Raw genomic sequence first — 21,982 nt, 5'->3', positions numbered from 1 at the left:
CATTTCCTGCAATTTTACACATTTTGCCATGGGGCGTAGAGAAAATGTTGCTGTTTTAAAGCTAATTTCATGCAATTCTACACATTTTGCCATAGGGTGGAGGCAACTGTTTTGAGTTTTTAAAATTATAACAGATAATCAATGGGCCCCACCCTGGTTGGTAATTCGACCATGCTTACTACAAGTTTAGATAGCAGGCCACTAGACTAACTTACCAATCAAAAAACATTTAGCTGACATGGGCTAATTGAGTGACTGCTGATGCACAACCAAATTTTGAAATTGCACCTTGTGTATTCTACTATTCTAACTCTCAATAGTAAGTTGAGACCCCGACTAAGCTCCTAAGAATTCGTTTTTTTATTTTTAAACATTTAATTGGTCCGCAGGCCTACAAAAGGAGGGCCGCCAGTTGCTCATCCATGGCATATTATATTTTTTCTGGACTTTATCTTCTTACTATGATAGAAGTCTTAAAAGCCCTATTCACCCAAATATGAAAGATCCATACTGTATCCTTGTCATAGGATATAATGCTTGTCATAAGAGGTCCGATAAGAATATAAAAATAGCTTTAACCCATCCAACCACGCTAGAAAAGGTTGTTTAATTTTCCTAAAAACATTTTCAAAAAGCTTTCACTGGAAGATATCTAGGCTCATTCCTTCCAATTAGATTTTTTTTGTTGATAAAACAACTTGTTGATTTCAATTTACACAGTGTAGTTTTTGTTTTACAATGATATTTAATTTGTAAATTGTGGTAAATGTATCTTAGTGAAAACTCAGATCACCTTTTGACAAAACATCTCTGTGTATTGTAGTCTTCTTTGACACTGTCTCCACTGTATAGCGTTCTCACAATCTCTTCATTGTAAAAACGGTCTGCTAGCAGATGAAGCTGACTGAATGAAATATGTTTTACACAATTAAAAGAAAGATCATAGAAGACGTTATAGGATATAAATCAAGTCATGTAAAATGTGTAGTCATAGACCTTTACACATTTCACAAAGCCATAATGCTTATTTCACCTCTAATTAATTATTTATTGACTTGTCTAGTGTAATAGTATTGTTGCTGATAAATGTTTAGTGGGGAAAAAATTATAATATATAACATGTGCATTAGTGACATTTTATATCAAGACATTCTTGTAAGGAAAGGTTTCTTTAGTTTCTGTAATATTGGAGATAGAGTCATCACTGCAACAGTACTGTGTAGACATAAAATGAGGTATCGCCTCATTTAAGTATTTACCTCAGTAACTATGCATTTATCATCCATATGCCCTTTGCATTTAAACAACCACTCACATTTCTATGTTATAGGAATATTATGAGTTATTTGTCAAGTTATTTTTTTTTGGCACTGAACAGAAATTGTGCACGCCAGCCAGCAGCACTTTTAGGCCCAGCTTTGAAGTTCTGTATAACCGAACAAGCACACGTTTTTTGCTTAATCTGAAATTACATTTAGGATACACAGCCTTAGGAGTCTTGATCCAATGAAAGTCACCAGAGAGCTTCCATTTAAAATAAAGCTGCAACAACAGGATTGAAGGAGCTAGCGGACAAACACTAAATGAATAGTTTAAAAAAACACATAATGCCTCAGTTTTTCACGTCTGAATTTTTTTGGGCCATCATCCTGCTGGTGTTGGTTCAGAGGCCTTAGTTATAGTAGTGGATGTGGTAGTAAATGGCTTAAGCATTGGATGAGACAGAAGGGTATGCAGTGTCATGGATCTTAGATTTAGGATAAAGGGACGTAGTAGTCAATGCCTCCAAAACCTTGGATGGAATTGTACATAGTTCAGAGGTCTTAGATGAAAGCAATAAAGTGGTTATTTTTTAGAAGCATGAAAATATATTTTAGAAGCTTTCAAAGACTAAAAAGCTTTCAAATATATTTTAGAAGTTTTCAAATACTGTTGAATAGCTTTATAAGACCTTACAGAAGCTTTCAAAGACTAAGAAGCTTTCGAAGACCTTTCAGATGCTTTTGAAGACTCTAGAAGCTAAAGCTTTCAAATATCTTTTAAATATTTGTCTTTGAATCTTGCTTTCAGATACTTTTTAGAGAAGTTAGAAGCCCTTGATATGGCAATAAGCTTCCAGGGAGGAGAAGACGATGTACATGAGCCACAGGCTGAAGAAGAGACAGGTGGTCGCGATTTTGGGGCCCCGGGGCCCACCCAGCTCACCCCCAATCTCGGGTCGGCGGCGGTACATGAGCACGGCCACGGCGACAAAGGCGAAGATGGTGAATAGGGTGACGGAGAAGGCCAGGGTGCCAGGGTCCACCCGGAAGTCGTTGCCCTTGGAATTGTGGTAGATAGCGGCGATGGACCAGGCCACGCCGATGCCCAAGAAGACATTGACGGCATTGCTGCCCGTTACATTGCCGATGGAGGCGTCAGCGTACTGGTCCTGGATTGCAGCTACCTTGCTGGCAAACGTGTCTGTGAGAGAGAGAGAGATCGAGAGAGAGAGAGAGAGAGAGAGAGAGAGAGAGAGAGAGAAAAAAAAAATCAGAATTGTGAATGGTGGTAGGGTGACACGGATCCAAAATTAGATGTCCATGCATGACAAGAGCTATGACATAGTGTACTATTCAAGAACATTTCATACAAATCACTGCTTTTAGGAGTGACAATGCCTAATTGTGATAAACCCTGTCATGAGAGTAAAGAGTTAGATGGTGTATGTTACTAACCTGGTATCCCAATGCCGCAAACACCAGATTGGTGACAGAGTCCTAATAAAACCCACTGTTTGTGAATATGTCTGTGTGGTTGTGTATACGTTTCTGTGTGTATTGCAGCATGTATGGAACGCACCTGGCACAGACGTTCCAAGCGCCACAAACACCACGGCGGTCACGGAGTCCTTGAGGCCCACAGTACAGCCAAAGTGGGAGGCCAGGTCTCCGATGAAGGCGGTGAGCAGGCCAATCATGCTGATGGAGACCACGAAGCAGGCCCAGCCGTTCCAGTAGTCGGTGGGCGGCACAAAGGCGAACAGGAGCTTCCAGAAGACGGTGAGGAAGTGCATGACGTAATCAAAGCAGGAGGGCAGCTTCTCCTCGCCGCACTCGTCCTCGTCATCATCGCCTGAGACATTTTGAGGGGAGGGAAGATGTGTTGTAACCCCAACTTCATAGTCAAAGGTTCAATTTAAAAGTTTAACATGGTTAAAACCTCTGCTACAATGTTAACATTCTGGGCAATGTAAATAAGTCTTAAACTGTGAGTGGACCAGGAGAAGCTAGCCACCACTAGTCCATTCTAAATGAAAACAGACAGACATTTAGGCTTTCCTAGTACTGTTAGCAGTTAGCCCCACACTCTCCACTCCCTTTTCCACATTACACAAATAATGAAGCCTCTTAACACATCAAGTCAGGACAGTAAGCCACATCTCTGCTCATTGAAGCCATGGGAGTTTATTAGGGTGACTGACAGCGTTGCTTAAAATAGCTGATGTTCAAAATCCATCTGAATGCATTTCTCTGCATGGGAGCAGGGAATGGTCACGTTTTTGTGTGTGTGTATCTGTACTTGTGTGTGTTTTTGATAATACAATACATGTCGTGTCCATAAGTATGTCTCAAGACATAGGCCTGCATTTCAGTACTTGTTTCAATGTTTGTTTCTACGCATGAGTGGGTGCGTGTGTGTGCTCATGTGTGCAATTGAGTGGACAGGAGGCCATAGAGGTTCAACAGATCCAGCTTGACCATGTTCTGTCCTGTTTTGTTTCCAATCTAATTTGTGTTATGGTAACCATACAGGTTAGGGATCAACCATAGCCCATGTGCAGCAAAGACTCTGTGCCTATCCTAGTGGAAAGGGTCTGCCTGGATATTAGCACAGTTCAGAACTCACAAGCACACACACACACACACACACACACACACACACACACACACACACACACACACACACACACACACACAATGGTCATGTCTGAATACCCATACTTTCATTCTAAATAGCAGGAATTGATTTATAAAATATTTTATAATATGTGAAATTTCAAAATGTTTGTATGCTTTAAATGGCAGGATGTCATACTAATTTCAGCTTTTCAGCTAGTATAATTCACTGTACACTTTTGAGGAAGAGAATCGTCTTTCGAGAGCCACGTGTCTGACAACAGCTGATAATCAGCTGAGGGGACGCGCTCTACCAAAATGAACGAATGACGGGAATAAACGTAATTGCTCATTAGATGATGCATTCTCAGTAGGATGAGCCTAGTATGCTGATATTTGTTGCTTACTGAATTGTTTTTTTTCTAAACAGTATGTGGTACTAGCACACAGTATGCAGTTTAAGTAAGTAGTAGGCAAGCCTGATTCTGGACACGGCCACAAACACACGGCCACACGGCCACATGGCCAAACACACACGTAGTTTAGAACTCAACGAGCAGACTAATTCATTACATGGACTTTTTAGTGATCTCATTACTAGCCCTGGAGGAATCTCCTCTGGAGTGCACTCCCATGGCTAACAAGCTTTGTCAGCTCCACTCAGGCCCTCAGTGTGTTTGTGTGTGTGTGTCTGTTTGCGTGTGTTCGTGCGTGCGTGTGTGAGATGTGTGTGTGTGTGATTGTGTGTGTGAGATTGTGTGGTTGTGTGTGTGTGTTGCTTGATGAGTTTGTTGTGCGTCGACGCTCCTCCGTTGATATATCAACAGTGCATTGTGTCTGGAATGTGCTTCGGAGGGCGCCGCTACTGGAACTTCACTGTTCCCGCTAATTACAAAAAGCGTTCCAATTAAGATTTGGGCAGATGCCTTTGTGACTAGGGTGATTGTATAGCCAATTACGACAAATGTGATTTGAAAGGAAAATAACATAATATTTTCTAATTTGGATGAGATTTGATATGGCTCTGAATACATCATACCATATTGTTGTCCAAGAATCAGAATATAGGCTGCGTCCCAAATGGTACCCTATTCACTATAGTGTACTACTTTTCAACAGAGCCCTATAGGCCCTGGTCAAAAGTAGTGCACTATAAAGGGAGTAGGATGCCCTTTGGGACATAGACCTGGTGTTATGTTTAAGATGCTACCCTGAAGGGTTCTTCCTACTACACTTCCTAGACCTAGGGAGTTTTCCCCTGCCACTCTAGTTGTGGCTTGCTCTTTTGAGGTTTAGGCCTGGGTTGGTGGTTAGGCACATTGTTACAAACACATTTTTAAAAAGCTCTATAGTCTGCCAATGAAATGATTGATTGATTGATCGGCTTACCAGAGCTGACTGTGATAGCTTCCATAAACTGCTGCCTCCAGCTATTGGTTCCAATCAATAGAGCCAGGTTGGTCTTCTTAATCAGCTTATCCACTGTGTTCTGTGGGGCACCAGAAGAGAAGATTTCAGTCTAATATTCCTCAATCCTGGTTATTTAGCATTCCACAAACACACATACAGTTGAAGTCGGAAGTGTACATACACTTAGGTTGGAGTCATTAAAACTCTTTTTTTACCACTCCACACATTTCTTGTTAACAAACTATAGTTTTGGCAAGTCGGTTAGGACATTTACTCTGTGCATGACACAAGTCATTTTTCCAACAATTGTTTACAGACAGATTATTTCACTTATAATTCACTGTATCACAATTCCAGTGGGCCAGAAGTGTACATACACTAAGTTGACTGTTCCTTTAAACAGCTTGGAAAATTCCAGAAAATGATGTCATGGCTTTAGGAGCTTCTGATAGGCTAATTGACATAATTACCTGTGGATGTATTTCAAGGCCTACCTTCAAACTCAGTGCCTCTTTGATTGACATCATGGGAAAATCAAAAGAAATCAGTCAAGACCTCAGAAAAAGAATTGTAGACCTCCACAAGTCTGGTTCATCCTTGGGAGCAATTTCCAAACACCTGAAGGTACCACGTTCATCTGTACAAACAATAGTATGCAAGTATAAACACCATGGGACCACGCAGCCGTCATACCGCTCAGGAAGGAGACACGTTCTGTCTCCTAGAGATGAACGTACTTTGGTGCGAAAAGTGCAAATAAATCCCAGAACTACAGCAAAGGACCTTGTGAAGATGCTGGAGGAAACAGGTACAAAAGTATCTATATCCACAGTAAAACGAGTCCTATATCGACATAACCTGAAAGGCCGCTCAGCAAGGAAGAAGCCACTGCTCCAAAACCGCCATAAAAAAGCCAGACAACGGTTTGCAACTGCACATGGGGACAAATATCGTACTTTTTGGAGAAATGTCCTCTGGTCTGATGAAACAAAAATATAACTTTTTTGCCATAATGACCATCGTTATGTTTGGAGGAAAAAGGGGGTACTCTTGCAAGCCGAAGAACACCATCCCAACCGTGAAGGACGGGGGTGAAGGCATCATGCTGTGGGGGTGCTTTGCTGCAGGAGGGACTGGTGTGCTTCACAAAATAGATGGCATCATGAGGAAGCAAAATTATGTGGATATATTGAAGCAACATCTCAAGACATCAGTCAGGAAGTTAAAGCTTGGTTGCAAATGGGTCTTCCAAATGGACAATGACCCCAAGCATACTTCCAATGTTGTGGCAAAATGGCTTAAGGACATCACAAAGCCCTGACCTCAATCCTATAGAAAGTTTGTGGACAGAACTGAAAAAGCGTGTGCGAGCAAGGAGGCCTACAAACCTGACTCAGTTACACCAGCTCTGTCAGAAGGAATGGGCCAAAATTCACCCAACTTATTGTGGGAAGCTTGTGGAAGGCTACCCGAAACGTTTGACCCAAGTTAAACAATTTAAAGGCAATGCTACCAAATACTAATTGAGTGTATGTAAACTTCTGACCAACTGGGAATGTGATGAAAGAAATAAAAGCTGAAATAAATCATTCTCTCTACTATTATTCTGACATTTCACATTCTTAAAATAAAGTGGTGATCCTAACTGACCTAAGACAGGGAATTTTTACTAGGATTAAATGTCAGGAATTGTGAAAAACTGAGTTTAAATGTATTTGGCTAAGGTGTATGTAAACTTCCGACTTCAACTGTACATGCCCAATGAATACACCTTGGCAGTGCACATGATGTAAAAGGGTCTATACAATGCAATAAAGACAAACCAGTTTGATTTATCAGGCCAGACTGTGAACCAAACCATATCTCAACTCCTATATCAACTTCAAAACATACCCTGACTTCTACCCTTAAAACTATCCCAAACTGCAAAGAAATGGTCATCCTAATCACTGTCTCTTTCACGTGGAATATGGAACTTTTGGATTGACAGATGGCCATGTCAGTGACAGTTGGCGTTTGGATGCAATTAAACATTGAAAGGACTCCAGCTGGGCCGACTTAATACATGGGAGATACCACTTAAGACATTGGATGTACGACTGAAGTAATGGGAGATACAATCTCAAGTGCAGCTGGTTGTCTTACTCCCTTTCCAAGTGGTGGAGTGAGTGGTTTTATGGTCCACTAGGTGTTTTACGGTCCTATCAAAGCTGTGATTTACTATTATTAAAGGTACAATTTGCAGGTTTGTGCGCGACCTGGCAGATTTCAGATAGAAATTAGAGTTAATGATCTGTCATTCTCATTGAAAGCAAGTCTGGTAAGCGGTAGATCTGTTCTTTGTGCGGTATACTATGCTTCCCCTCTGTAAGTTTTGTTTTTGCTTATTTTTATTTTCTGTTTTGTACGTCAGCTTCAAACAGCTGAAAATACAATATTTGGTGTTATTCAAAATATATTTCGCAGCCTTTTAGAAATATTAATGATTCTCTACACTATACATTGATTTTTGTGTCACAAAAACTAAAATCAGGGGAACATTTTAGTAACCAGGAAACGTATTTCTAAGAAACCAAAATGTAGTCATTAATCTTGTAAAATAGTGCGCTTCAGAAACAGACCAAAGCGGAAGTGCTGTCTCGTACCTTGAACTCATACGACTCCTCGATGACCACTTCCAGTTTGACGTGCTCCCCCAAGGTGGGCCGGCCCATCTCAGCGATGCGACGTTCCTCCTCCTCCTTCTTGGAGAGAGCCTCCTCGTCCCCTTCCTCTGAGGGAGAGAGGGGGAGAAAGATAGCGAGAGAGGGAGAAAGAAAGCGAAAGGGAGAGAGAACACATTTGGGTGGTTAGTGGCCATGACAAGGACGATACCCATAAGAGGCCATTCATGTGTGTCCGTGAGTAGTCAAGGTTGCTGTTGACTGCTCAACACCTGCTCTTGAAAACCTTTACACTTTTCAAAATATTGTGCTAAGCCGTGCCGTACTATGCTGCCTTGGATATTTTATTTTCACATAATCCTTTCTGGCACAGTTCCAGCTACTGTGGTGAATGCATAACCTGGCCAGAGCATAACAGTTCAGCTTGGATCAGTTTAGCAAGGCTCATAAGTGTGAAAATGTCACTTGAGTCCAGGTTTCTGTTGCAAGTGTACCTTCTTGTGCTCTGTTTATGCTAATTGAGTAACGAAAAAGTGAGGACTAAGAACAGTGTGCATATACAGGCTACATAAAGGACCTATGGACATAGATAGCAGGAGACGCCACAAAGGTGTGTGAAAGAGGCAAATGTGCAATAGCTGTTTGATACTGACTATTAGCTTTGCAGTGACAATCTAGCCATTTGACTGGCCCAGCGCTAGTCACCGAAGCAGAAACCGAGACATACTGAGCTGATAGAGAAAGGTAGTTCATTCAGAAAGAGTGACACTGGAAATGAAAAAGCAGACTGTTATTTCGCAGAGATGTCCAGCCGGAGGCAATATTGAGACAGCCGTGACAGAGAACTCATGAGTCACACAGTGGCGCACGGATGGCAAGAGAGAGAGGGAGGATAGAGAGTGAGACGATAGAGAAGTGAGGGGAGGATGGGGAGGACGAAGGGAGGATGTATACCTGCAATGCTGATAATGGTGGTGGGGACAGGGTTATCCCTACCCTGCACTTTCCGGTAGACGTCCCTGCCTGAGGGACAAGTTCACAGTTCAAAGTTCATTGCACAAAGAGACCCCATTCGATCAAAAAAACCTGTGTCCCAAGGTTTCTGGATAAGTTAAAAACACTATCCAATAAATGTCACAATATTATGGTGGAGGACCGCATGTTTCAATTGAAAAGCTGTTGAGATTCTTTGGTCCCACTGTAAACATGACTTTGTTGAGTACATGAATTTGAGTACATTTGCTTTGTTAATATTGCAGCTCTAGAGGAATCATGTTTTTAAAGTTATCCAGGGAAAACCAGTGACTGTGTTTGATTAAATAGATCGTTTTTTATATAGCATTTGGGTGGCAGACGCTCCTCCTGAAGAGCTACTGAATGTGCAGAGTTTTGTTCCTGCCCAACACTAACACACATGATTCAGCTAATCATGGCCCAGACTGAAGAGCTGAATGAAGTGTGTAGCCTAAGTGCTATCAAGTGTGTTAGTGTTGCGTTGGAACAAATGCCTGCACACCCAGTAGCTCTCTAGGACCGGAGTGACCACTGATATAGCACATACAGCAATGTTGTTGATGTTAGGTGATATGGCTATACAACTGGTCACACCTTACACAATTCATAAACAATTTATGAATTATTTGTAATAACTGAATTACCATGATAAAAGTGTGTAGAGTGTGTAAGCTTTATGAATGTCTATTTCCTGTAAAATAGGGGTAATTCAACACAAGTTCCTGGGGACATACAATTATTTGAACCAGAATTTAGGTAGTTCCGTTTCATTACATTGTTATATTAATTAGCCTACTGTATACAGTTGAGTAAGTACAAAGTGATGGTGGAAATTGCATTCCCAAGAGACTTGATTGAACCCTGATGAATAGTGTGACCCGACCATTAACGGACCACGACCCAACCGTTAAAGGACCACAGAGTGCGCTCAGTGATACCAGTGAGTGTCTGATCACGGGCGTGGTCCTATATGAGCCAAAGTGGACAGAGGGCAAAAGCCGTCTGTTTGGAGGTCAGTCTAGGCTTGAGTCATTCAATGATCACCGGTGGCATGCAAATTACACTTGTCTCGACACGTACACGCCAGTGGAGGCTGCTGAGGGGAGGACAGCTCATTATGGCTGGAATGGGTCAATGGAATAGTATCAAACACATCAAAGACCAGGTTTCCATGTGGTTAATACAACTCAGTTGACTCCATTCCAGCCATTATCATGAGCCGTCCTCCCCTCAGAAGCCTCCACTGGTACACGCCTACACGAACACACAGTGAGGTCACACACACACAGTGAGGTAATTCGTCATCTTTCACACTCCTTCGCACGTAGTGAAGTGTGACTCATTCAGTGATAGGATAGGCCTACATGTTGAATGCCTGGAAGTGCCACAAACCAAGGTGCAAACCAAACAAACTACATTTCTAGTATTCACCAAAAAAAAGACTATAGTAGTACTACAGTAGTACACAAAATATATCCATTCAAGTGTACACAGTGCTGTCTTTGGAGTATATTTGATTTGAAAATATGCCATGCTCAAATCAACTAAAGTCTATCAAAGCTTTCTCAATATAATCAATCTATTATATTGGTTTGTTATGAATGTCTAAATATATATAGTTACAAAGATAGACTAAACAGTGAATGAATAGCCTGAAAGGCTTGTGCCATTAGTAGTGGGTAGGAGAATGCACGATTCTCACAAAGGTGACACATATATGTTACTTGAATTTGACTTGCTTTAAATTTCAACGATTTAAAGCAGTCAATTACAACACTGAATCTGAATCCTCTCTTACCATAAAGCCTTTTGTCTATTAAAATTAATAAAAAATGACCCATTAATTAATCAATTAAGCAATCAATATATACATTGAATCCAAATAATTTACTTTTTTTTGCAATAGCAATATACCATACCTGTCTTCACGAATCCACCTAAAACCATAGAAAATAAAGAAAATAAATCAAAACATGCCTTTTGGTTGTGAGTGGATATTCATTTATATGATGTATCTTAATAGTATCATTGATTAATGACACATTTTGATCAGCAAATAATAATTAAACTCTAGTAATAAAAATACTGTATAGGCCTACTTCCACCTCACTCTAAATCACTCTTTAATAAGAACAATTACACATGTTTTCTTGCAACTGAGAACATAATTTAGGAAATTAATAAACCCTTCCGTAGAAGGTTACCATGCACAGTGACTGCCAGTGTATGCATGTTTGACACTTCACTACAACAGTAACAGACAATGATTGACATTTGAAGTAATACGTGACTTCAGAAGCGAGGGAAACAGAGAGTGCACACCAGAGCAGACTAATGAGAAAAAGTAGACTGCTTACCAACTTCTTGAAGCAACACAGCTGATAGGATGGAAACAGATGAGACAAGAGACAGTTGAGCAGAGAGAAACGAGAGATGAGAAACAAGAGAAATGGAAACAAGTAACAAGGGAAACAGAGGAATGAATATACACAAGCCAGTGGCAAAAAGTTATCAGGCAGGTTAGTTATAATATATGACGGCTAGATTTCATGGTTAGGTTGTTGTTCACTACAGACTAGACGTGTCTAGCAATGTTTTGAATTTCAAATCAGGCTTGTAAGACTCGAAATGTTACACATGAAATGCCAATCAAATCTCAGAGGTATATTGGGCACAATTTTAATTCACAGTATCTGTGCGTATTTAAAGATATAACATATTCAGAAATAAAAATAAGGTATTAGTGTGGGTTTCATTGTGGTATTTGTTACATGCTAAATGTTTCTCCTGGATGAAAGTTTAAACAATGACAACTGATGCCTAAACGCACACTGAATAAGTCAAACAACATTTTTGTCAAAATGATGTACTAATATTAACCTGCAGTGTACTGTTTTGGGCCCAGTTTCCTGAGATGGAACTAAAGTCTCATAAGAGCGTTTTAACGATGCACTGTCCCTAATGTTCGAAAATGTAACGTTACGAGGGTTTTGGGAAACAGTCTCCTAGGTGCTTAGTTTGGAGGTCTACATAAAAAATTAAATAAAATGTCAGCACAATAAACATGTTCTGCAATCACTTCTCTGTGATGGCAAAATTTGCCTGTTAAATTAACCAGCACCACACACCATTTTCTCATGAACACAATGATAATATGTTAAAAAGTAATTACCGTACATTGAGAGTGGTGATTCAGTATATTTATTGGTACCGTATATAGATGTTAATATTGTATGTAATAATAAAAATATATTTAATGTCATTTCTTCCAAAGTCCTACAGTAAGGAGTTAATCAATGTCCAACAGGCATACTGCAAAACTCATAATGTCCTTGAGTACTGTGAGTGTGTGATTCAAGCAACACCCCAAACAGAAACAGTGGAACACAGTTAGTACCAAGAAGGATGGTTAGAAAAGGGGTAAACTCAGACCATTTGCTTGGCTGAAGACCACAAGAGCTCAAGGGCTAGAAAATGTGGAGGTAAACATTTCTACAGCACCTTCTTGAACATACAACCATTACCACTCAACGTTCCACCTTTGTTTATCAACCAAAAACTATTATCGGTCTGTTCGCCTCATAGGATGGGACTCCTTAACAGGACAGAACTAAACTTCACTGACTCTGCTCAAATCCTGTTCAGCCCGCCCCATTGAACTGCGGTGTTGACCAGGGGCAGTAGATATACAAGACACCAGAGGAGCGGGTAGCCTTGTGACAGCAGAGAAAATACGAGAGGGAGCAGAAGAGGGTGAGAAAAAGAACAGGAAAGTTGGCAGTAAGAAGGAGTGGGAGGAAGAAGAGAAGGAGGAGGTCAGAGGCTTGAGCCCATCTTCTACTCTGTTCAGTTACTCTCACACCTGTCAATCGCCTTTTCCAATGGGGCTCCTGCAGCTCTATGTAGAATCTGGCCTGTCTTTCATATTCGTCGTGGTCAAGTATTCTAACCGCTATGGTCTTCCTGCAAGGGGACACAAGACAAGGCACAAAACAAAAAGGGAAAGGTGAAGGACGAGGGCGGGAGGTGGGGGAAGGGGGAAAGGGGAGGGAAGATTGTGCAAGTTTCACAAACAAACACACACACACACCAAAAAGGATTTGGACTGGTTTCGATATCCACCTATCCACTGGGCCATCCATGGACGTACAGATGGAACAGTTTGTCGGGGTTCGGGGGTAGGGGGGAAGTCGAGCTCTGTTGCACACTCGTACCACCTCATGGTGCATACATGGAGGGACAGTTGGAACTCTTGTTTGGAAGCCTCTATGATCTCAGTTTGAGTTTAAAGATTAAAGCTTTTCACCTCAACTGTCTTCATTGATCTTCATCTCTAACTTAATCATAATATCAATATTGTTATGTCTGTGCATTTGATATTGTTATGTCCTGGCATTTACCTCTCATAACATTGATATTGTTTTGTCTAGGTGCTGAGGTCAATAAAAGGTCACAGATTAAAAAATGTACTACTCAGAACAAGTGCTCTGTAGTCTAGGTCTGACTAAAATAGTTTTAGGATCAATGCTGGTCCTGGAGGACCAATGTGTATGCTGGTTTCGGCTCCAATCAATCTTGGGATTCATAATCAAGAAATATACACCTGACCAAATATGGTTGAAAGGTAACAATGAAAAAAATACCAAAAATAACTCATCGAGAATCCAGAGAGAAGGAAAACCTGCCTATTACAGTGGTCCTCTTGGACCAGGATTGGGAAAATGCTCCATGGAGGATGGAAATGTGACCTCTATCCATGTACACCCAATACAGTAGGTCTGAGCGAGCACAAAGTAATACTGGATTGATCCAGTAGGGGACGTCATACACGGCGAATGGAATGGGGGCGGGGTTAAGGGGTACAGGGTTGGGACCAAAGCCTGGGAAGGGAACGCCCCACCTTTCCTCTCACTCATCTCCAGCAGCTGAGGCTCTCCCATCTCAAGGAAGAAGTTCTTGTTTTTCTCATACTCCTCGTCATCGATTATATTGATCTGTATAGTTTTGCTGAAACAGAGAGAGAGAGAGAGAAAGAGAGAGAAAGAACAAGGTTGCAGATAGAAAAAAGCAAATGGAGAGTGCGGACATGAGGGAAGAAGAACGACGAGCCATGCATCGTCAAACGACACAAATGCGACAGCACAAAAACTAAATAGGAAGATGGGTTGTAGGGTGACATCAAGCGATTCCAGTGGGGGGAAACAATAAATCATAAACAATGTACTGGAAAGATGAAAACACCCCCATATATCACCTCATCAAAACCCTACATTTAGGTTCTGAATTAAAATAATTTGAGACAAATGAGGGACACAACAATTCACAACAAGACTGAAATATTTTCAAGAGTGTGACTATGCAGTGCTGTATTGATTGTCCAATAAGGAAGAGGCCTTGAAAAATGTACAGGTTCTGTACTGTTAGTGTTCTTATAGGCCACAGGCCCTATGTACAGACAGGCATGGTGGACCTTTTTTCCCTCCAATATATATTATTGCATTTTCATCTCAACAACAGGTCAAATGTAAGTTGAGCTTGGCTTGGCTCAGTACTGTGAAAAGGCCTAGAGAGTCTATCAGTCTATTTTATAGTCTTATACTGTGGCTCAGGCCCATGTTTGAGAATGACCAGGATCCTCTCAACAGTGATGCTACCCAAATATGGAGACTAATACAACTCTCCGAGACAAAAACAGAGCAACCTTGGGTTGAAGACGCACTCCTGCATATTGTTTGTAAACTAAACCAGGGGGAAATTATTGCCTGGTCCCAGATCTGTTTGTGCTGTATATCCAGCTCATGACAATGACAATAGGAGTTGGCAAGACACCACAAACAGATCTGGGACCAGACCAGACCAGGGGTAAGGTGAGAGGGAGGTGAGAGACTTGGCTAGCTCTAACAGCTAGCCAAACATGTCTGAAAATGTCTTCATACACCACACTACTAATCTTCTTGGACAAAATATACAAGTAATGACAAAAATGATGTAGGCTGCTTTGAAAGAAGAGCATTTCTACTTGGCTTGGACCTAAACAGGAGATGACATTGGCAATTTATAAGTTATCAATTGTCTGATTGCTACTGTTGAATAATGCAGAAACTAGCTTCTGTAATAACAGGAAATAATCACAACAGATTGTGATAATTTTAGGGATGAACTATTCACAAACTCCACGATTTGTATAAACATTTTTGCCCTAAGAAGATTAACAGCAAATCCATGCGACACACCTTGAATATTCAAAATGTTACCTTGTGGATGGTTGATGAATGGTACTTCAAGGCTGCTGTGTTTGCCACATTTTGCCCCTGACAAGATGGACCATTTCAATCTGGCAGATAACTGCATCTAATAACAGAACATTTCCATGGTCTGACATGTATTTCCTCCATTAAAGGTAGGCTACACACTGATTGCGAGTCCTAATAGCATTAGCATAAACACAAATGTCAACATTGGTGTGATTTCAATTGCTTACACATATTCAGAGACTGCGCAATAAACAGGGTCATTTATTGGAGTTGAATTACACTGTCCCTTGATAAAACAGTGCTGCATTGTAGTAATTGGAAATGTCATAACTTTTTGGAAGGGAAAATTGCCATAGAAAATAAACACATGCTATGTAGTCAACCTGGGTTTAGAGCATTTTGTATTATTCTGTACGTAATTCTGAAACACTCCTATTTAGTATGATATGTTATTTTTCGTATGGTAAGTATTAATTTGTGGATGTTCATCACCCATTTCGTATGAAATGTTAAGAATTAAAATTTGTATTATATGTTACAAATTTGCTAAACGTAGGTGGCTAGGTGGCTAACGTTAGCTAGCTGGCTAATGTTAGCTAGGCTAGGGGTTAGGGTTAGGGTTAAGGTTAGGGTTAAGTTTAGGAGTTAGTTTAAAGGGTTAAGGGTAGGAGAAGGGTTAACTAAAAGTAGTAAGCAGTTAAAATTGTCCATGATGAGATTCAAACTCACAACCTTTGGGTTGCTAGACATTCACGTGTAATCCCAACCCATCAGTCATTTAGCAGACGCTCTTATCCAGAGATACTTACAGTAGTGAGTGCATACATTTTCATACTGGTCCCCCATTGGAATCGAACCCACAACCCTGGTGTTGCAAGCACCATGCTCTACCAACTGAGCTACACAGGACTACCATCCAACCCGACCAACCACCCTAGTAAGTAAACATCTGTCTTATGTAACCATACCAAACATAAAATATACTAATTTGAGCGTCTTGGATTTATGTCAACTATGTTACGTCTAGTCTATGAGACCAGCCTGGTATAAGTGGGTTCCACAGTGTTTTGTGGGTATATTCTCATAGGCATATTGGAGGTATGAGGCTACGTGTTGACTGGAAGCTAATGTTACACAGTGTGAATACAGTATGGGTGAATTGTCAGTAATAATATAATACTTTGATAACTTTTTCAAAACCTCATTAGGTGGAGGCTAGAGAGGGCTTGACAAACCACAAACTATTTCAAACTAATTGGAACCTCCAAACTGATTAGAATTAGGGCAATTATGTGGGATAGTCAACCTGAGCATGCAAACAGTTTAATTAATGTTTTGTTTGTCCATTCTGTGAGACATTTTATTTGTGATTTTGCGTGGAAATGTCACTTCCATCACGCTGGAATTGCCCATTACTCAAAGTCAACTACTAAGTGACAGGGGACCTTTTTATAGCGTCATTAAGCTGATGTTAATGTGATTGACTAAGATTAACATGAATTATTGATGAACTGCCTCTTAGTGTCACAGAGGTGAAGGAGTTGCTGGTGAACGGAAATAGCAAGAGTCCTGCTGGGCCCTTGGGTGACATAACAGGGAGTCAGTCACTTCCTCTTGTGACACCTCCTATTCACCTTCTGAGGCAGCCCTGGGTGTCATGGAATAAACCATGGGTGTCAAACTCATTTTGCCCTAGGGGCCGCATTCGATCTTCAACAAGGTCCGGAGGGCTGCACTGAAAATAGGTTATGTTTCCTTGCTGTCAGAATTCCATCGTTTTGGGAATTTTCACTGCTTCCTGACTGTCTAGTGATTATTAGCGACTTGGACAGTCGAGAAACTGTATGAATATAGGTCAATTATCATTTCCACACAGTTTCGATTTGGTTTTAGTCATTTGAAAGTATATTGAGTTTGCCCCCCTCAATTTTCAAACCAACAGCGGGAAATGATCCCCCATCCTCCAAAACAAAACAAACTACGCAATACTTGTTATTATGCAAAACTAACTACGCAAGATATTTTGTTGTAGGCAGAACGCATCAGAGCAGGATTCTATTGCATTGACGTGCATGACTCAGCCGTACTCTACACAGACCAGTGCGGCAAAAACAATCAGAGCTGCAGTAGGCCTATATGCAAATAGACCTTTGCCATATATGGATCTGTGCCATTCACTTTGAACTGGACTGTGTTTACAGCATGAGCGGTCATGCATTTGTTTTGAGATCAAAGCGAGAGCTGCATGTAGTCACGTGTGCACATTTGTTCATATCCTTTGCTAGTTAGTGAGTTACTAGCCCAGTATAGATAATTTGTAGTCAGCAATGGGGGAGTGATTGCTTCCTACAACAGCACAAAACATGTACATTTCTAGACATCTTTGAAAAGCGAGTCCGGTAAAGAGCTTTTGTTTTTGTGTGAAAGGGGCAGTGTTGTATTTTGAGACAGGCTGGAATAAGCTAAGTAGCCAATAGGCAGAGGGTAGCATAATTTGTCTGATTCTCTGTAATAATGGTATGGGAACAATAATGCATTTTATTTTGTAAAGTGGTTTCTTGAATCAAACAACACAACAACATTTGCAGTCACGTCCTTGTCTGAAGGACAAGTGGATAAACAGGTTAATGTCAAGTCTTGCATGTTTTTTTCAAAATTCATGGCATGTAGGCCTACATTGAACACCACACATTGGCTGCTACTGTAGGCTGAATGATGGAACAGCTATTTCCATGTAAAAATGTTATGAATGCATTTTATCCATTGTTTTTGATAGGCCTACATTATGATCAAATAGCCACAGTATCCTACTTGACCACTGTCTGAAACTGTAACTTAAAACGGGTACAGCCTCAGTGTTCACAGTAAACGCACGCTGGAAGTTGCACAGAATTTTCACAACGTTCAAGTTTGCGTTCAGCAAACCTGAAATTTGCTCAGTGACTACTTTTTTTTGAGGGAACATTGCCCGCGGGCCGGATTGGACCCTCTCGCGGGCCGTATGTTTGACACCCCTGGATTAAATAAAAAGACAAGACAGGCAGCAGATGATGTATGTTTGATAGTCTTTCATTGCTCATACCCGAGCCCCCAACCAACAAATAATAGTTTTTAAAGAAAGATTAAGAAGTTCCTTGTTTGGATTGATGGCCTATTACAACATAATACTGTAGCAGGTTTCCTGATCAAAAGAGCGAAAGAAAATAGTTATCTATTTTTGGATTGCTCCTACAGGCTGCAAACTAATACTCTTTTGACAAATTCAGATGGCCACCTGGTAAAAACGGGTGGGTTACTAAACCTATTCAGTGGCTCTAATCTGCAAAAGTCAACAGAGAGACTCCCCTAGCGAGCCATTGTTACTCCCACAAGCATGGGAAACTGGGGATTGGACTGTCTCCACATTTCAGTTGGCTTTTGAAGAGATAAAATCCCCTTTTTCAAGGCTGTGCAACAAAATAAAAGTTGGAGGCCAATAACTCTGCTTAGCAGTCGGTTTGTTAAAGGAGGGGATATTTCTACTGTGTTGGCTCTGAGCAGGATTACATGTGCCGGCTTCCTCACAGCTTTGTCAAAGGCAAGCTCTGGATGTAACTTTTACAGAAGCCAAGTGTACAAGCAGTTTAACTGAGAGACACAGAGAGAGAGAGATTGACAGACAGTAGATGAGTCATGACGAGCGACTGAATGGCAATGACAGTAAGAGAGGGAGAGAGAGAGAGAGAGAGAGAGAGAGAGAGAGAGAGAGAGAGAGAGAAAGAGAGAGAGAGAGAGAGAGAGAGAGAGAGAGAGAGAGAGAGAGAGAGAGAGAGAGAGAGAGAGAGAGAGAGAGAGAGAGAGAGAGAGAGAGAGAGAGAAAGAAAGAGAGGGGGGGCAGAGAGGACATAAAGGGGAGAGGAGAAGCGAACAACAGAGAGAGTGGGAGAGAGAAAAAAAGAGTGAGAGAGAGAGAACATGGGGACAAGGAGAGGAGAGAGAATGTTCCTCTGGCTTCTTAGCCCTGTGTCAATCCGATCTCTATGAGGCAGCCCTCCAACTGAGTCAAATCAGCCGATGCTGTTTGACTCAGGGCCAACCACTAGCTGCGAGCCAGCATCTCCCCAGTCCTCAGCACTTCCATAATCCCACTCAAAGGCATCCCTCCCACAAAATAGGCAGTGTCAACAGTCACACTGCCACTGCATGTCATCACCAGTGACCTTGTCAACGTCAGTTACCTTCCTTGACAATTGTATTTTCAGTGAAAGACAGCCCCAGATAGTTATACTTTAATGTCCCATTTGCGAAAGACTCAAGTTCAGAGTAGGCTTTACTGTGACCAGAGTTGAATTAAAATGAATGGTTTAACCCCTTACACTCACGGAAATGGGCCTATTTGGATAGGGCCAAATGTAAATGTTTCTAACAAAAGCATATGCATGACAATGGTAGCAACTGAAAGAGAACACTGGAGATTATGGGGAAATAATCAGACCAAAGGTGAGGACACAAGACTGAATCCAAACACTACACTGTTGATTTTATGTGCGTTTTACATTTACTGTACTATTCACAGCATTTGTCAATAACAAAATCTGAAAATACTCTGGACACATTCAGTAACATAGTAAGAATATTCACTGAAATGTTAGATTGGTACAAGATAAGAAAAAACGATTCCAAGGGTTTGAGTGAGAGGTCTAACTGGTGTCTCCATGTGGCCACACACCTCTCCAAACTGTGCACAGTTCCTATGTAATTTCAATGCACTTTTATGACTCAAGGAAAGAGCCTTCAACTATAAGGTGCTTTTTTTTTAGCTTTCCTAGCTTTACCATTGAGGAACTGAAGCAAGCACACTTATAGTTTTTTGTTTGGAACACAGCCCTGCGTCCCCACCATCACATAATTGCTGTTGCTGTTTACACAATCCAAAAACTTTCCATTATAAATTGCAATCTGGGTCAGGTGGGCATAATTTGAAAGCTTATTCTATTGCCAACTATAAGATCTTACAGTGTTAGGCTTTCAAAAGGCAGATTGTCATTTTGATGTGCATAGAATGGAGTCATGAGTGCATTCAAGTGCGTGAAATGGGGCAAATTTTCTTCACAAAACGACAAACATAAACTCATTTTGTTCAGGACAACCCAGGATATAACGCATGTCATCTTGTAACTTTGGATCAAACATAGCGATCATAAACGTTGATACTGTAAATGACATGTGTTTTCTAATATGGAAATGTGAAGTACTTTTGGACTCATGAGTGTGTGGTTTGCTTGTATGACATCAAAGCGGCATTTATTATAATACACAACATCTTTCAGAAGACATCGACTCCTCTCGTTTTACAGCATTTCCCTCACTCAGACAACAACAAATGTGCAAAAGTAGCCCAATTAGCGGGAGGGATGGGGGGCATCTTCTTGTCGCGCGCGGTGCTCAAGTTTATAACGGCTGTCAGTCAAAACCCATACAGCGCAGTGAAGCGGAGAACCTGAGCTCTGACGTCATGTATAGCATGTTACTCTACAGGCACTGCGTTCCAATTAGGGTACTTATCAATGACATCATCTGCCATTTTCAACCCGTATACGAGATGACAGGAGGTGTGAGTGGAAAGAGCTAAAGAAATTATTCTAATTGAGTAAAGCAGAGGAAAGACACATTGAGTGCTAAAGAATAGCTTAGCAAAGCTACCGAGTTGACCAGACCCAAATGAGTACTATTATAAGAACATGAACAGTCATGCTCAACGAGACAAAATCAAATAGAAAAGGTTGTCCAGTCAGCATAATATGTGGAAAACTACTGGGTGAAGTTACATACTGGAAAACTACTGGGATGCACCCGGCTCAGCGTGGTACAAAAAAATAAGCCATTTTGAATAGTTAAAGGTCTGATGCTTTCGTACACATCCATGCATTTCTGACTTTAACTGATGGGACACACCAAGAGGTGACAGAGGAACATCTCCAAAGACTAGGAACCCTGCTTTTACCTGGCTCTGCTTTCAGTGTATTTGGGCCTTCCCGGGTTATCAGACCCTGTTATGGAGAATTCTAACAGGGAAAGACTTAACACCAACCAGTAACAGGCATTACCCTCTATTCTTCAGACCCAGCCACACAAAAGGAGACTGAGAGCAAGACTTGATAACACAGAGGCAGTCCCCATACACATAATATTAGCCTTTTAATTCAAGCCCTCCAACTGGACTGGCAGTATCTGTGATTAACTAGAGGAGAATACTGTACAATGACCGACTCAGCGACTCCACTCTATCAGTCACTATAACGGAGGAGGAAAACTCCCCAATGTAAAAACTCTATTAACCAACTCCTTTGTGACCTACTCAATTATAACCTTCCAACCACATACAGTAGTCCATCATACTTCCATGCAGAAAGTAGGCTATAGTCTGTCTCTCATTGGACTCTGTCAAGAGTAATTTTCTTTTGGTGCCTAAGGAGCAGGCAGACCAATACGTTGCCTTCCCTACCATGAATATAATTAGTTTTTCCCCCTCACATTAATGTTCTATTTCTGGCCCTGCTATAAGAGCATTATGCCAGTGGTCTTGAAATCATTCGCAGTTTTTGTGAACGTGAAGACTGCGGTAAGTAAGAAGACAGCTCATAAAGTGAGGGAGGCTTATTAAATAATACTAATAATAATTTGGTGGGTGCTTATTTGTCCTATTTCACACATGTAATAAGCATGTGTGAATTGGAAATGTGTTTTTTTACCTGGTAAAATAATGGTAAAATAAAAAAATTGC

The 21,982-nt window shown here is 41.0% G+C and overlaps 1 protein-coding gene across 2 annotated transcripts in view; it reads right to left on the bottom strand.

The window, feature by feature from the left end:
* Positions 1-303: 303 nt before the first annotated feature.
* The window catches only part of LOC121572361 (sodium/calcium exchanger 1), a 37,401-nt gene continuing 15,722 nt past the window's right edge, over positions 304-21,982 (bottom strand). The window contains exons 3-11 of one of the 2 annotated variants that reach the window (XM_041884420.2): positions 13,866-13,972; positions 11,323-11,343; positions 10,885-10,902; positions 10,764-10,778; positions 8,906-8,974; positions 7,934-8,061; positions 5,268-5,367; positions 2,842-3,114; positions 304-2,463 (exon numbers count right to left, since the gene is read on the bottom strand). In XM_041884420.2, coding sequence (XP_041740354.2) covers positions 2,087-2,463; positions 2,842-3,114; positions 5,268-5,367; positions 7,934-8,061; positions 8,906-8,974; positions 10,764-10,778; positions 10,885-10,902; positions 11,323-11,343; positions 13,866-13,972 — 1,108 coding nt within the window. In that variant the 3' untranslated portion in view covers positions 304-2,086. The remainder of the gene's footprint in view (positions 2,464-2,841; positions 3,115-5,267; positions 5,368-7,933; positions 8,062-8,905; positions 8,975-10,763; positions 10,779-10,884; positions 10,903-11,322; positions 11,344-13,865; positions 13,973-21,982) is intronic. The other variant, XM_045205564.1, reaches the window with a different exon arrangement.

Source organism: Coregonus clupeaformis, chromosome 20, assembly GCF_020615455.1.
Source record: "Coregonus clupeaformis isolate EN_2021a chromosome 20, ASM2061545v1, whole genome shotgun sequence".
In the NCBI taxonomy this organism is placed as follows: Eukaryota; Metazoa; Chordata; class Actinopteri; order Salmoniformes; family Salmonidae; genus Coregonus; species Coregonus clupeaformis.
This window is presented reverse-complemented; position numbering and strand designations above follow the sequence as displayed.